The sequence below is a fragment of the Schistocerca nitens genome, chromosome 2, assembly GCF_023898315.1.
Source record: "Schistocerca nitens isolate TAMUIC-IGC-003100 chromosome 2, iqSchNite1.1, whole genome shotgun sequence".
NCBI classification, from domain to species: Eukaryota; Metazoa; Arthropoda; class Insecta; order Orthoptera; family Acrididae; genus Schistocerca; species Schistocerca nitens.
In genome coordinates, this window is record NC_064615.1 from 736,368,067 (window position 1) to 736,385,426 (window position 17,360).

The 17,360-nt window shown below is 41.3% G+C and overlaps 1 protein-coding gene across 3 annotated transcripts in view; it reads left to right on the forward strand.

The window, feature by feature from the left end:
• The window catches only part of LOC126234595 (esterase FE4-like), a 107,290-nt gene that overhangs the window by 23,735 nt on the left and 66,195 nt on the right, over positions 1-17,360 (forward strand). For all 3 annotated transcript variants that reach the window (XM_049943310.1, XM_049943312.1, XM_049943311.1), the window contains exons 2-4: positions 7,927-8,137; positions 13,742-13,879; positions 17,156-17,287. In XM_049943310.1, the coding sequence (XP_049799267.1) occupies positions 8,069-8,137; positions 13,742-13,879; positions 17,156-17,287 (339 nt within the window). In that variant the 5' untranslated portion in view covers positions 7,927-8,068. The remainder of the gene's footprint in view (positions 1-7,926; positions 8,138-13,741; positions 13,880-17,155; positions 17,288-17,360) is intronic.

The window sequence follows — 17,360 nt, forward strand, 5'->3', positions numbered from 1 at the left end:
CTCCAGGTTTCAAAAGCTTCTATTCTCTCCGTGTCTAGACTGCTTAATGACCATATTTCATATCCGTACAAGCTTACACTCCAGAGAGAAACATTCAGAAAAGACTTCACACTACTTAAATCTACTACTTTTGATGTCTCTTAACATAATCTGATTCCCTCAGCATCGCCTGATTTAATTCGATCACCCTTGTTTTGCTTTTGTTAGTATCTCTCTAATGTCCTCCTTTCAAGACAGTGTACACTCCGTTCAACTGCAGTTCCAAGTCTCAGACATCAGTAAACCTCAAACTATTTATTTCTTCTCCCTCAGCTTTAATTCCTTTACTGCTTGCTCAATGTGCAGATTGAATAACATCAGGGATAGGCCACAATCCTTCCTCACCGTCTTCTCAACCACTACTACCCTTTCATGCCCTTCGACTCTCATAACTGCCATCGGGTTTTAGTGCAAGTTGTATATAACCTTACACTATCTGGTACCCTTCACAATTTCAAAGAATATATTTCAGTCAAGGGCTTTACCTGAGTCTACAAATGCAATAAACGGAGGTTGACCTTTCTGTAACTGCCTTCTAAGATTAAGTCGCAGGGTCTGTATTGCTTCGCACCTTCCTATATTTCTGTTAAATCCAAATTGATCTTCCCGTGATCGGTTGTATAACAATTTTTCCATTCTTCAGTGAATATTTTGAATAAATATTTTGCAACGATGACTTATTAAACTGACAGTTCAGTAATATTGACACCTGACAGCGACTTCTTTCTTTGGACTTAGTATTATTATAATCGTCTTGAAGTCTGAGGGTATTTCGCCTGCCTCACATATCTTGTGCAGCAGATGGAATAATTTAGTCATGGATCGCTCTCCCAAGGATATGTCGTTTTGAGGGAATGTCGTCTATTACAGAGGCCTCGTTTCGTTTAAGATCTTTCAGTGCTCTATCAGATTCTTCTCGCAGTATCGTATCTCCCATCTTATTGTCACCTACTTCCTCTTCCCTTTCTACAATATTGCCATCAGGTTCATTTTACTGTAAAGTCCCTCTATATATTTCTTCCACCTTTCAGTTTTTCCTTCCTTTCTTAGTACTGGTTTTCCATGGAGCTCTTGATATTCATATAGCTACTTCTCTTTTCTCAAGAGGCCTCTTTTCTTTTCCTATAGGCTGTATCTCTCTTTCCCCTAATTAAACACCTTTTTATATGCTTGTATTTATCTTGTCATTCCTTCTTGGGCATTCTTCAATCTCTGTCGGTCGTAGTTTTTAATCGTATGCTTAATTTGCTACCTATTTATATTTTCTCCATTAATCGTTTAAATTCAATAGCCATGTGATATCTAAGGATTACCAATAGGCCCTGCCTTTTTATCTACTTGAATCTCTGTTGGCTTCACTATTTCATCTATCAAAGCTGTCCATTCATCTGTTACTGTATTCCTTTCCCCTGGCTCTCCCCACCGGAGGTTCGAGTCCTCCCTGGGGTACGGGTGAGTGTGTTGTCCTTAGCGTAAGTTAGTTTAAGTTAGATTAAGTAATACGTAAGCTTAGGGACCGATGACCTCAGCAGTTTGGTCCCATAGGATCTGACCACAAATTTCAAAAAATATTTCCTTTCCCCGTTTTCAATCAACAAACATTGGTTTTTTCAACTTACCTATGTCCCATCTTCTTAACTTTCTTCCTTTTTAAATATGTCAGTTATACGCTACAGTTCATAACCAATAAATTATAATCAGAGTCCTCATCTAGTCCTGGAAATGAGTTGCACTATAAAATCATGCGTCGAAACCCATGTCTTCCCATTATACACTACTGACCATTAAAATTGCTACACCACGAAGATGACGTGCTACAGACGCGAAATTTAACCGACAGGAAGAAGATGATGTGATATGCAAATGATTAGCTTTCCAAAGCATTCACACAAGGTTGGCGCCAGTGGCGACACCTGCAACATGTTGACGTGAGGAAAGTTTCCAACCGATTTCTCATACACAAACAGCAGTTGACCGGCGTTGACTGGTGAAACGTTGTTGTGGGACCTCGTGTAAGGAGGAGAAATGCGTACCATCACGTTTCCGACTTTGATAAAGGTCGGATTGTAGCCTATCGCGATTGCGGTTTATCGTATCGCGACATTGTTTCTCGCGTTGGTCGAGATCCAATGAATGTTAGCAGAATATGAAATCGGTGGGTTCAGGAGGGTAATACGGAACGCCGTGCTGGATCCCAACGGCCTCGTATCACCAGCAGTCGAGATGACAGGTATCTTATCCGCATGGCTGTCACGGATCGTGCAGCCACGTCTCGATCCCCGAGACAACAGATGGGGACATTTGCAAGACAACAACCATCTGTACGAACAGTTCGACGACGTTTGCAGCAGCATGGACTATCGGCTCAGAGACCATGGTTGGGGTTACCCTTGACGCTACATCACAGACAGGAGCGCCTGCGATGGTGTACTCAACGACGAACCTGGGTGCACGAATGGCAAAACGTCATTTTTTCGGATGAATCCAGGTTCTGTTTACAGCATCATGATGGTCACATCCGTGTTTGGCGACATCGCGGTGAACGCACATAGGAAGCGTGTATTCGTCATCCCCTGGAGTGATGGTATGGAGTGCCATTGGTTACACGTCTCAGTCACCTCTTGTTCGCATTGACGGCACTTTGAACAGTGGACATTACATTTCAGATGTGTTACGACCCATGGCTCTACCCTTCATTCGATCCCTGCGAAACCCTACATTTCAGCAGGATAATGCATGACCGCATGTTGCAGGTCCTGTACGGGTCTTTCTGGAAATGTTCGGCTGCTGCCCTGACCAGCACATTCTCCAGATCACTCTCCAATTGAAAACGTCTGGTCATTGGTGGCCGAGCAACTGGCTCGTCACAATACGCCAGTCACTACTCTTGATGAATCGTGGTATCGTGTTGAAACTGCATGGGCAGCTGTACCTGAACACGCCGTCCAAGCTCCGTTTGACTCAATGCCCAGGCGTATCAAGGCCGTTATTACGGCCAGAGGTGGTTGTTCTGGGTACTGATTTCTCAGTATCTATGCACCCAAATTGCGTGGAAATGTAATCGCATGCCAGTTCTAGTATAATATATTTGTCCAATGAATACCCGTTTATCATCTGCATTTCTTCTTGGTGTAGCAATTTTAATGACCACTAGTGTATAATCAATCTGAAACCTTCCGTCGTCTACAAGTCTCTTCCACGTATAAAACTTTTTTTCATTATTATGAAACCAAGTGTTTGCTATGTGCAAAACACCCCAGCCAGCTTCCTCTTTCATCTCTTTGCCATAGTCCATATTCCCCTACTAGTTTTCTCCTCTTCCTTTTCGTACTATCGAATTCAAATCCCCCATCACGATTAAATATTCCTCTGCCTTAACTATCTGAATAATTTCTGTTATGTCACCATACATTCTTTCAGTCTTTTCATCATCTGTGGAACTAGTTGCCATATAAAGTTGAACTACTGTGGTGGGTGTTGTGTTCATGTTTATCTTGGCTATGATAATGGTTTCACTATGCTCTTCATAATAGTTTACCCGTATTCCTATTTTTATTCATTGTTAGACATACTCCTGCATTACTCTTATTTAATTCTGTATTCATAATCGTATTGTCTCCTGTTCATCCTGCCACCGAACTTCACTAATTCTCACTATATCTAACTTCAGACTATCCATTTCCGTTTTTAAAATTTCTAACCTACCTTCCCAAATTATGGATCTAAAATTTTACCCCCTGACCCGTAGAATGCCACGTTTGTATTTCTTGATGAAGACGCCATCCTGAATAGCACTGTCTAGCGACCTGTGCTGAGAACTAGTTTACGCAAGAGGATACCATATCATTTGACCATGCAGTAGAGCTACATGTCCTCGGGAAAAGTAACAGGTGTAGTTTCCCTATGCTTTCAGCCGTTCTCAGGCCCTGCACGGCAAGGCCATGTTGGCTGATACTACAAGGATCCGTCAGTCATCCAGACCATTGCCACTGCAAGTATTGAAAAGGGTGCTGCCCCTCTTCAGGAACCACATGTTTGTCTGGCCACCCCACAGATACCGCTCCGTTGTGGGTGCTATATGTATCGTCGAAGCACGCAAGCCACTCCCTTTTAGCAAGGTCCATGGGTCATCGGGAGTTTTCCTTCTTACTTGGTTATAATTCATCTAGACGGCTGTTAATGTTTTACATGCACATGTACCACGTTGTTCCATGCTGTTGGAGGACCTATGTGATATCACAGCACCTATACCATCGCTTAAGTAAGCTCTGAGAGAATCCTAACAATGCAGTCCATCTTCGCCACGGAATTGTACCAGATGACGTTCTGTATTTTCCTAGCCCTGGAAGCTCATGCACAGCTTATGACAGCCAGATAATTCTCCCTCGGGATCCACCAAGAGGAACGAACGGTCCCAACATATTTAAGACGAGCTGCCCTGAAAGTTACTTCCACAAAAAAAAAAAAAAAAAAAAAAAAAAAAAAAAAAAAATAGTTTTACTATAGTTTCTATGTATTGATTTTGCATTGGTAGTTACTTTGCTTACAAGGGAACCTACCCATCGCACCCCCCTCGGATTAAGTTATAAGTAGCACAGTGGATAGGCCTTGAAAAACTGAAAACAGATCAATCGAGAAAACGGGAAGAAGTTGTGTGGAACTATGAAAAAAACCAGTAAAACATACAAACTGAGTAGTCGATGCACAAAATATGCAACAACAAGGACAACGTGAACTCAGGAGCGTCGTGGTCCCGTGGTTAGCGTGAGTAACTGCGGAACGAGAGATCATTGGTTCAAGTCTTCCGTAGACCGAAAATTTTACTTTCTTTATTTTCGCAAAGTTATGATCTGTCCGTTCGTTCATTGACGTCTCTGTTCACTGTAATAAGTTTAGTGTCTGTGTTTCGCGACCGCACCGCAAAACCGTGCGATTAGTAGACGAAAGGACGTGCCTCTCCAATGGAAACCGAAAACATTTGATCACAAGGTCATAGGTCAACCTATTCCTCCACAGGAAAACACGTCTGATATATTGTGTACGACACTGGTGACGGCATGTGCGTCACATGACAGGAATATGTTGTCGACCCACCTAACTTGTACACTTGGCGAATGGGTAAAAAGATTCTTCTACCTTGCCCGATTTAGGTTTTCTTGTGGATGTGATAATCACTCGCAAAAAAGTGATGAAAACATAAAGAGTTTGTCACATAGACTGAAAATAAAAAATTAAACTTTTCACTCGAGGGAAGACTTGAACCTAGGACCTCTCGTTTCGCAGCTACTTTCGCTGACCACGGGACCACGGTGCTCCTTGACACCCATTGACCTTGATGTTGCATATCTTCGCATGAACTACTCCGTTTGTATATTTTACTAATTTTTTCATAGTTCCACACAACTTCTTCCTGTTTCCTCGAGTGATCTGTGTTCAGTTTTTCAAGGCCTATCCACTGTGCCAACTTATAACTAAATCTGAGGGGGGTGCGATGGGGAGGTTCCCTTGTTAGAATGCCAGAAAGCTTGTCTGAGAATCTGCATCTATTGCAAACAATGAATCGAAACGGAAGTTAAGCTGACAGCGTGATTTCCAAGAAAGTGTACCGAATCGCCTAATAAAGAAAAACCAGATTGTACCTAAGTTCGCTTCAAAATCGTTACACTCTGTTTCATACTTCTTTATTACTCTGACAGGACATTTGACAAAAATGTAACTGATATCTGGTCAAATGAAAAGAAGTCCCTGGAAATCTGAAATATAATTTTTTTTCTTTTTCTCTTTTTGGCGTACCTGTGGTAATGAATAACGCTCGGCCAACAGGACTCTGGAAACTGCTACTAAAAAGGCCTGTCTCATTTACTGAACAGCTAAATAACTACAGGTGAATTCTGTGTGTAATGAGTCCACCTAATGTGTCTGCATTTTAAAATGCAATTGTGAAACTGTATCTAGTCAATGACAAAGACTGGGAAACGGACGATGGCGTGGCAAATTACGTTAATGGTGATTCCCTTAAAAAGTCTATTGGCAAATTTAAAAATTTCACTTTACGAAGGTATTCTTCATTATAATGAAGAACTGCAAAGAAATGATGTTACAAAATATATATGTTCATCGTAGATTACAGGAGGTTGGACGAAGTGAGTTCATCTTTTCTGAATTGTTGCTAATATTACCTAATTAAAAAGTGGGAAAGTTCTGTATTGGATACGAAATTGTTACAGTTGTGAGAAGGCAACGGCTCGCGCACAATTGAAGCAAAGAAAATTTATTATTATCTTATTATGAAGTCTTCATCGAATAAATAAAAAAAAACCTTTCTGTCTCGCAGTAAAGATATCAAAAACCATATTATAAAATCAATTTCCTCGGTGCAAGTAATTTTGTTTCATTGTTGTCATGCCTCCATTTCGGACTTCGATGACATCACGATTACCTAATATGCGACTAGCATCTGTGCGGAGCGGGCGAAACAGGGGTTACTGCAGACACGCACTGTCGCAGATAGCAGAGTGCACTGTCTGAGAAACAAAGCTGTATGGGAAACTGATAGCGAATGGATATCAACACCCTTTTCAACCCCTCTTATTGGCGCGAACGTCGGCCTCTTGATCTCCGAAGGAAATTCGAACTACATTCTACAAGCCGAGGACAGACACCGAATTTTGAAGAATACTCTTACCTCCAAGTGTTGATCATGCACATTTCCCTGTTAGCACCAATGAATAAAGCAAAAATCATGTTACACAACTATACACAATTGACATTCCTGTCAGCGAGTAACACTTGTATTCAAGAATCAGCGCCGGCCGCGGTGACCGAGCGGTTCTAGGCGCTTCAGTTCGGAGCCGCACGACTGCTACGGTCGCAGGTTCGAATCCTGCCTTGGGTATGGATGTGTGTGATGTCCTTAGGTTACTTAGGTTTAAGTAGTTCTACGTTCTAGGGGACTGATAACCTAAGATGTTAAGTCCCATAGTGCTCAGAGCCATTTGAGCCAAGAATCAGCATAACAGAAGCTTCACTGATGAGATATGAACCGTCGAGCTGCACGCCGGGTCAGCTACTTATTTCCTGCAGAGGACTAACGTATGCCATGCGCAGAGCTAGGCACCATACAAATAATATCGCCGTCACTCTCAGACTCTATATCGGTGGAGTGTTGATATTACATTGTGATTTACTGGGATTAAATGTATGAAATCACCTTACTTTCTCTTATGCGTATAAAAATACTCATTACTGAAAAACTTAGTTCAAACTAACGTTGAAGTCATTGAACAGACCGTTGCATGTAATTAGGGCAGTTGATGACAGCGACTGGGTTGACAGAGAAAAAGGCCTGTTGTGATCCAAATAAGCTAAATAGTTTTAACAAACCGTAGCAGAAGAGGAATTTATGACAGAAAATGGAGACTGAGAGGGATGTGTAGCTAGGCGAATGGACAGTCAGTGAACCAAGCATCTACTTTCCTAATCACCGAGACATAAGAAAAATTCCGAAGCGACGACTTAATGGAAGATGGGTAAATGACGTTAGAAAGTGGCAGCAACGGGGTGATTTTTATCACTGAAGACTGAAACTTATAGCCAACCAGCGAACATCAAATGGCAGACGATTATCACACGCTTCGTAATTCACAATCGAATTTTGGTTTCTTATAATTTAATTTACTTATCAATCTTAAAATTATATCCCAATATTACAGTATACGAACGAATACTAAGTAAGTCTCTTGTCAGATAAATGATCCTTGTGTGCAGGGTAATACTCCACACTGACAGCGTTATTTTATGCGTAAAGAAGCTTTAAGTCTCCATCAAAATTTCTGGTATGCCTACGTGCTATAGTGATAAACATCTTGATTTTCTCATGTGTTACAGGTATGACAGGAAGCTGACTGGAGTATTGAATCTTGCATCACTGAATTTTTTTGTAGTAAGAGAATTATTCTAGGAACAAGAACGAACTTACACTATATTGTCACCAGTGATTTATTTACTTTGGAAACAATCCTGCGTTGACATGGACCTCAGACAAGCGCTTCTTCTAACTGTATTATTTATGGTTTCTGCGGCACCGATCTCCATATCCGTAAGTAAAAAAATTCATTTATTAACCATTAATCTTTCTCAGTTAACTTTCACGCTGGCTTGGATACTTATTTTCTAAGAGTGCTGTAGTGCAATATTCTGTTCTAAGTAATACGTAATGGCAGCTGGAAACAAAGAATATTGTACTCTTTTTTTCTCAGCAGCATTCGGTTAACCATATCTGACTTCAGTTACAGATGGAAAACACGATATCACTGATTTCTAATCTTACATGCACTGCTGTATGTTACGGGATGTCAACCAGTCATAGTACACACTCGCTAATTAAGAAAAGCTAATTGCTAACCTCCATTCAGTACTAATTCCTTCATTAACATGAAAATTTTACATACATTTTCATATTCGTGTAACTAAATATCATTAGGCAAAGTCTTTTCCTTAACACATTCTTTCAGTCTTTTACTTTTGTTTGATGATTGGGCCGTGGGGGCAGGGATGAGGAGTATTCCTGGTGACCTCGATAATGAGGAGATTTAGGTCTTGCTTATGATAGTGAAACAACCATCCATCCTGGAGGCTTGATGTAATCCCGAAAATAGTGATACAGTTGTACACTGTTTCCAATACAGTATATTTTTGATTCGTAGTACTAAGCTACTAAAGCTGCAATAGACTGAAGTGAGTTTGAATATCTGCAGCCTCTGCATAGGGTACTAGGTACCAACCAAAGAGCATTTGTTTTTGCAGATATTTCTCCAGATACTCACATGAAATTGTAGCTGACAAGATTAGAGTTGATGTATAAGTAATTTCTTCCGGTTATTACGTTCTGTATTCTGCTGTATTTTAGAGTACCTCACTAAAGTTAACATGTTATAGTTTTCCACAAATATCATTTTCTAGTTTTAGTCCAGTGGCACTCTTTTCAACTATTTGTAATAGAGATATCCACGACACTGTCACCACATTTAACTTGACCATGAAATGGCGCAGAATGCCGGCGACCACGGCGTAAACTTGTAGAGGCTTATGCCACTGCAGAATATGTGGCTAAAGTAACTGGTTACTTCTGTTCAACAGTTCTTAGTTATTGATGCCCATCGTCAGAACATCAAAAATGTAGGTCTTCATATAAAATATACATAAAATATGTGTCAGCTGTCAGCGTCAGCACTCAACTAGCTGAGTACTGATTCTGACAGCTGACGATTGACTCCATACTTTGTACGAAGACTTTTCTTTTTGATGTTCGACTGGTGGGCTGTGTCCGAAACACGACAATGAATAAGAACCGTCGAACAGTAGTGACCAGTTATTTTAGCGTCCTATTCGGCTGTGGCATAAGTCTCCTTAACCATCACCACATGTCTCACTTAGCTGGCGATTAATTTCAATCGGTGTGAAAATCGAGAACACGATTGACTACACGCTATTCTTGTAATGAAAACGTCGCCATTTTTGTATCAAAATCAGCCGTTAATAACGTTCGCGATTGCCGACGTAATGGAGCAAGAGAAGGAAGTCATTTTGGAGGATAGAATGCATGTGGAAAACATCACCTCTATGACCACGAGGCTCCACGCGTGGTATGTTGTCAGCAATGTTGACGCATGATAATGAGATGCATGGGACTTTCTTTTCATCGATTATGACAATGAATTAGACATGGATGTCATTTTTCAATACTGAAAGGAAGCGCCAGTCACGTCAATGGAAGTGCATACACACTCACCGCCATCAAAACATTTCGGGTATGCGTCAGTGCTAAAAAGATGAAGGTGGCCTTGTTCTAGGACAGCGATGGTTTAATCCGTACTCATTGCGTTCCAAAGCCCTTCACGTTATCAGGTGCATACTATCAAGATGTTCTGAAGAACAGGCTCCTTCCAACATTGCGTGAGAAACCGCCGGGAATGTGCTCTTTCGTCAAAACGATGCACCAGCGCATCGGGCCAACGCAACGCTGCAGTTTCTTCGTGACAACAACTTTGAACTGATTTCTCACGCTCCCTTCTCACCTGACCTGGCTCCTAGTGACTTTTGGCTGTTTCCAACGATGAGAGACACACTCTGGATCTGCCGATTCACTAGCCACGCCGCTGTTGTATCAACGATTTCCCAGTGGTCAAACCAGACACTCAAAGAAGCACTCGCAGCGGCCATGGAATCTTGGCGTCGACGTTGTGAAAAATGTGTACGGCTGCAAGGAAATTACGTCGAGAAGTGACATGAGTTCCACAGTTTTCGTGTGATTTGTTTGTAAGAAAAAAATTCAGGTGTTGTAAACTGAATGCACCTCGTAAATACAAGTAGCTGTAATCTGTGAATTCATACTTCTTCTCCCTTATTACACACATAGTGTGGGAATACCTATGGAGTGAACACTGAGATTCACAGAACGGAATTTTTGACGCTATCATTGACTCCGAAAGTCACCTGACTATAGTGCTGCTTATATTTGCCGGTAAACGTATGATTTTCAATGTTATTACATCGCTAGTGCAGTTGATTCCGATCAGAGTACTGTTGACTGTTCACGCGTTTCCTAGGTATGTCATGTGTGTTCGCTAATGAGAAATGAAGAATATACGAGGAATTCAGTCATTAAATGTACGAAACGTGATTCTCTGGTTATATTTGACTCCCGTCTCACGTTCCAACACTGATGTTGCATTCAGGAAGAGCGTGGTCGAAATTCCCTTCCAGCCATGTACATTTTCCCAGCTGCCCCTAAATCGTTGATGGCCAATGTTCTCGTAAAATTTTCTTGCCTCTCACTTCGCAAGATGAATTGTGCTGCTCTCTAATCATCTCGTCCCCGATTTTACTCTTCTTGCGTCCTTTCATACACTCGAGACCAAACGCATATCACTGTGTGAAGTAGTGTATGTAGAAGGTAAACGAAGATCAAATTAAGTATAAATTCTTCGAAAAGGGCATAACTGCCTATTTGTGCCACTTTTGTGAGATCCAAAAATATGCTCCGTCTTAAAATCTACATGTATAACATTATTCTGTAGTTCACACCTAAATCTTTGGTAGAGGATCCACAGAACCACTTTCTGGCTATGTATCTACCGGTCGAAGAACCACTTTTAGACTTTTTCTACCGTTGCAATCTCGGATAGCACCTGGCAGAAACAACATTTTAATCTTTCCGATCCAACTCTGATTACTTGCATGTTATGATGGTGGTCATAGGTGGGAATCAGCAAAATATTTTCTCGACTCTCTTTTTACGTACGGGTCACAAAATACTTCGTCATTTGAAGGAGAAAGTAGGTGGTTATAATTTCGTGAAAACCTTTGGTTTAAAGATTACCACTGCAATTCTCTCACCACATCCGTGACACTCTCACCACCATTTCATCATGATACAAAATGCGCGACCCTTCTTGGAACTTTTTTGATTTCCTCCGCCAGAACTATCTGGTTTGGAGTTCATACCGCTTAGCAGAATTTTAGAAGAGGATGATCAAGCTTAGTGTTGCAGTCAATAGGACGTTAAAGCCTAATCTTCCTTCCGCTGTTTGCAGGTGCATGGCACTTGTTACGTCCCATTGTATTATTTATTAGTGCTTCTTTCCCGCTCCTTTCACATGTAGAGAGGGGGAAGAACGATTGCTTGAATGCCTCTGAGAGCACTGTAGCTAGTCTAATCTTGTCGTAGCGATTTCATTCGGAGCGATACGCAGGGGACTGTAATATATACCTACAGTCATCACTCAAAGTTGGTTGTGGAGCTTTCTAAGTAACTTCAAGGGTATGTCAGTTCAGTTCTTTCAGCTTCTTCGTCACACACTTCCATGGGTCGAAACAATCTGTGACCATTCGTGGTGCCCTTCTTTGTATCCGTTCAATACTTCCTTTTAGACCTATTTGGTATGCGTTCCACATACTTGTGCAGTATTCCAGGATGGGTCGCTGAGTGCCGGTCGGAGTTGCCGTGCGGTTTTAGGCGCTACAGTCAGGAACCAAGGGACCGCTACGGTCGCAGGTTCGAATCCTACCTCGGGCATGGATGTGTGTGATGTCCTTAGGTTAGTTAGGTTTAATTAGTTCTAAGTTCTAGGCGACTGATGACATCAGAAGTTAAGTCTCATAGTGCTCAGAGCCATTTGAACCAATCTGGTCGCTGAGTGTTTTGTATCCAGTCTCCTTTGTGGAGTGATTGCAATTCCCTTGTGTTCTGCCAATGAACCGCAATCTACCACCTGCTTTATCCAGACTCAGCTTACGACTATTTGATCCTTCCATTTCATACCCCTACAAATTGTCACACCCACATATTTGTATGAGCTGATCTATTCCAGCCGTAACTCACTGATACTATACTCATAGGATACTACATCTTTTTCGTTTTGTAAAGTGGAGAATTTTACTTTTCTGAACATTTAAATCAGTTTACCGGTCTTTGTACCATTTTGAAATCTTATAAAGACCTCACTGAATATTTGTGCAGCTTCTTTTAGACAGAGCGCCATTATAGATAACTGCAACACCTACGAAAAGTCTGAGCTTTCTATTAATATTGTCCGAAACGTCGTTAATATAACAAAACATTAATAGGAAGGATTCCAACACACATCCGTGAGCGCACTTCTGTAATGACTCTCCATCCCATTCTGCGTCCTCCCTGCCAAAAATCCTCAATCCTATCACACATTACACTTGAAACCCAATGAAAACGTACATTTGTTAACAAACGTAGATTTGGTACTGAGTAGATGTGTGTAATTAGCGAAAAATTCAAACAACGAAGTCATATCTACATTACGTGATTATTTCGGGTTGATGTTGCCGACAGGAACAATACGCTATGCTCAATCCAAATTCATTTCTATTCTGAGGCTCTAAGAGGCGTGTTGTTTTACGTAAGTATCGGTTTTAAATATGGCCACCGGAGCACTGCGACCAGGACTCTGCACTTGCGCGCAGAGCGTCCGCATTAAGTTGGCAGGGTATCGCTCTCTGCTCGCGGAAGACAGGAATCCGCTTTTGACTCCCATTCCGGCCCATGGTATTAACTGGTGACATATATGCATTAATGATTCGTTCTTCTGTGCTTAAATACTGAGACGTATGGAAACAGTAGAAACGAACGCGCTTCATTACTGAGCATACCGTGTACATCTGTACATCTATTTCCTCACAACAGCGTACTTCGATACTCCAGCAATCGCTTCCGAAAGACAAATGCTTCCCTGACCAACTGACTCACGTGCATCCATTGGGAACGACATGTATCAGAGATGAAGATCGAGGTACGTGCAAGGGGAAATACCCAATAGTTCAGTTGTATTGCACGCAGAGTTCCCATCACAACATGTACCACGTTTGAACTACTAATTTCAGGTGGAAACCTGACATCCCGAGATGTTGGTGTGACCTGTGTGACAGCACGAGGGTACGTGTGAAGGGTTATTACCGCATAACGCTGAAAAAACAACTCATTTTGGGTATCGCTGCAGTGTATACTACATATTACATTCATTTATCGCTGTCAGAGACGAAGCTTAGTATCCTACATACCGGCTTCTAGTTTTTTTTGCAAATTATTATTTGAAAATAATTTAAATTTCTTTTACGTTGTTATGCTTTTACATATTCGCAGTTATGAATTTCAAAATAACAATCTATGCAGGCACAGGAGTACGTCATGGTGGATATCGATGCTGGTACGCTGAGAGGACAGATCAGAACAACGTACACAAATAAAACCATGTATAGCTTTGAAGGCATACCTTATGCAGAATCGCCCGTGGATAATCTTCGGTTCCAGGCAAGTAGATAAAGTGAATTAAACAACATCAACTTTTTAAAGATATATTTTGTTATATTTAAACTAAAGATTAGAAGAAATGTGCAGCTTATTTCTGTTCCACGATGCTCACGATGCTCGTGACTATGATGATGTTGGCGATGTGGTAGGAATGGGCGGACAATCTTTTTTATTCCATGACATGCAAATAAACCTTTTTAGATATCTGGTGCAGTCTCCACCTGCCACGAAGAATACGTTGCCCAATGTGTGCACTAAATCTGGGGTCTCGCATTTTAACCAACAAGAACCCCAGCTAAAACGACTCAAAATGAATAAAATTGTTCTAAAATGCTGAGGTATGTCTGTTTTACCACCCATCAAGGTCATTTATCTGTAAAGGTCTGTACTGCGTACAAACCGCGTTTGAAGGTTACCGCATTCAAAGACTGCAGACGCACTCTTCTCTAGACAAAAAATGCACAATTATGACCAGTAGATTCACAAGTTATAAACTAACTTTTACTTGGCAAAAGGTTAACATTAGCTTGAAACAATATATGAGGGCACCTGCTGTAATTAGAGATTCACATTTAAGAAAACAGAAGTTACTGTATTGTCAAATCTTCTTCACTTATTTGAGTTTAATTGCAGAGTTCAGTGAAGTAATTAAAAGTCAGCTCAAAGGAAAAGTATACAAATTTGGCAACAGTGACGTGTGGACGTGTTAAATCATTTTCTGTGTACACGCACTTCAGTAATTCAATGTCAAACGCCTCAGTGATCACGTTATCAGATAATGGAACAAGAGTATCAGTTTCGTAACCACATTTTGGCCACGCATGTGCTCCCAGACATGACAGAGATTTTCTTCGCTCAGGGACCGAGCATTGTGTTGTCGTCATCATCATTGCATCATCATGGACATGTAAGTCGTCCAGTCTGCGGTGAATTGATAAAACTTGCAACTCGGCGGCAGAACTTCCCCAGCTACGGGTTCCCGGTCATCAGCGCCATACGACTATTTCGTTTTTCTTTTCGTTCCGCCAATGACTGATGTAGAAACTGTTCTTTCAAACTTTTCCTTTGTGTCACTTCATCGATGAGTCTTCTTCGTCCTTGGAATATGTCAGATTTCATATGAGCATCTAAAGGAAAAGCCCTTAGCGGCTTCCATTGGCTCTCAGTCGTCATACTGTACAGGGTGTTTCATAATTCATGTTACACACTTCTAGAGATTGTAGATGAGACTTATTAGATCAAGTTTTACATAGAAACATACTTCCGGTAACGCCATCCAACGCCGCTACAGAGCGTGTAAGTGCCTGTATACTGGGAGTTTCCGTAAGAGCGTGCAAAACTTTTACAAGACGTAAAGGATGCTCCTCTGAACAATTTGACGTAGGGAACCTCGGGACGGAGAAGGATAATAGGGATAAAATTACATTACAGTGTACTTTTTTATTTACATTAGTTACGGCTAATGCCACCATTGACACAATGAACGTACCGTTTGTACTGTATCTTACAAAAATGTGCTGAAACTCATGGCAATCAACCTCAATTCAAGCATGACCTCGGCGAAAAAGACCCTGACGCACCCTGACAAATATTCCTGGTATGTTGTGAATCACATCACAGGCAGCTAGAATTCTGGCAACTAATTCCATCTCCGTATAAACTGGGGTCTAATACACAAGTGACTTTAGATATCCCCATAGGAAAGAATCAGGGCATTCAGATCAGGTGACCTCCCAGGCCATGGAATAGGACCTCCCCTCCCATTCCAGCGACCAGGAAATACAGCACTGAGATGGTTGCGAACATACGCACTGCAGTGAGGCGGTACACAGTTATGCTGTTGATTCATAGTACATTCTGTCATGGGACAATGTAAATACGATACAACAGAGCTATCTTATGGACAAGTAGAGTAAAAAAAGTGCATCGTGACTTCCTAGTAATCAGGCTCGTCCTCCTTGTTTCCTTGCAGGAAATAATGAATGTACATATAAACAAAAAGCACAGTTCGTGTAGACTTGTACGCATCTTCCTTGTAAATAAACTGAGAAACTGTAATGCTAGACAAAATGGTTGACAAGTAACTTCCACATCTTTTTAACCTGGCTTCTCCGTCCGCATGTTCCCTACCTCACATTGTTCAGTGGAACGTCCTCTACGTCCTGTTATATTTCTGCACGCTATTACAGAAACATCCTGTTTGTATGTACTTATAATGGTTGATACCGTGATGATGTTAAAAAATTTCAAGGATGATGGAGAAGGATAAATGTATCAGTTGGAGGCAAGGATCCCTGTATCGGAAAGTAACAGATCTAAAGTAACAAGCGAAAATTGTTCTGAAACCTCCGACAGTGGAATACCTTTACCGATACTGTTGTTGCTAAGATTGTAGGGTAGGTAACCTTCAGAGGTAGTACTGTGGACCAATAGAAGAAAAACCTCTAGTAAACATGGGCTGCAAAATGCATACCTTAACAGCTGTAAGCACTTGTTCAATAGAGGAGATGTGTTTCACACTAGCGAAGATGAGCAAGTGCTCATAGCTCCTCAACTCTGCATTTTAGGCCCCATGTTTACTGGACTCTTTTCTTGTTTTGGACCGTAATATGACCTCTGAAAGTTGCATGCCCTAATTTCTTACCAACAACAGTGTGTATATATATATTCTCAGGCGCCGGCACCTGTAACTTTGATGCTGTGTAGCGTCGTTGGATGACGTTTCCGGACATGACGTCCTACAGAAAAATTGAACAATTATGTCCCTCTACAACCTCTAGAAGTGTGTAACATTAATAGTGAACGGTGGCAGCTTCCAGTATGATTTCAGACAATAGCGCTATAGAGGGTACGTAAACGAGAAAGTGATTTGCTTTAATTGCACCGCACAGTGTCTGCATGTCCAATTTAAACATTGGAATTTTAACGAAACCTCTTCCAAGTTTAGCCAACCAAACCCAGGCGCGTCCTTCCTTTCTCAGATCTTGACAGAACACTCTCAAGAGCAAACAGAAGCGAAGAGACATGTAGCTATTTTACTATAATAACAATAATATACTTAACTGTTCGATACTCAGTAACCAGACGCCAGTCATCCGTTTGCTATGCATCTAAGAAACTATACATGTTGCCTGTGAAATAATTTAAACTACACTTCTCCTGTTTCATTTTACTTCTCTGTATTATTTAGCTTCTACAAACTGAAAGATTAATGTTATTGCCCATATTGCAGATGTTTAGATGTTTATATATTTGTAAATAGTTGTACTTCTCCAGCCTCCTGTGACCAAGGGAGAATGGAGCGGTGTTCGAGACGCACTCCAGCCTGGATCGGCGTGTCCACAACTAGTCAATGGTGCAGCATCCGGCAGCGAGGACTGTCTGTACCTTAATGTTCATAGCCCGTCGGTACGCATCCTTTAATAAAACTTACATCTCTGTCAGTTGGGGAAGCTTGAAAATTGATAATCGTACAGCTAAA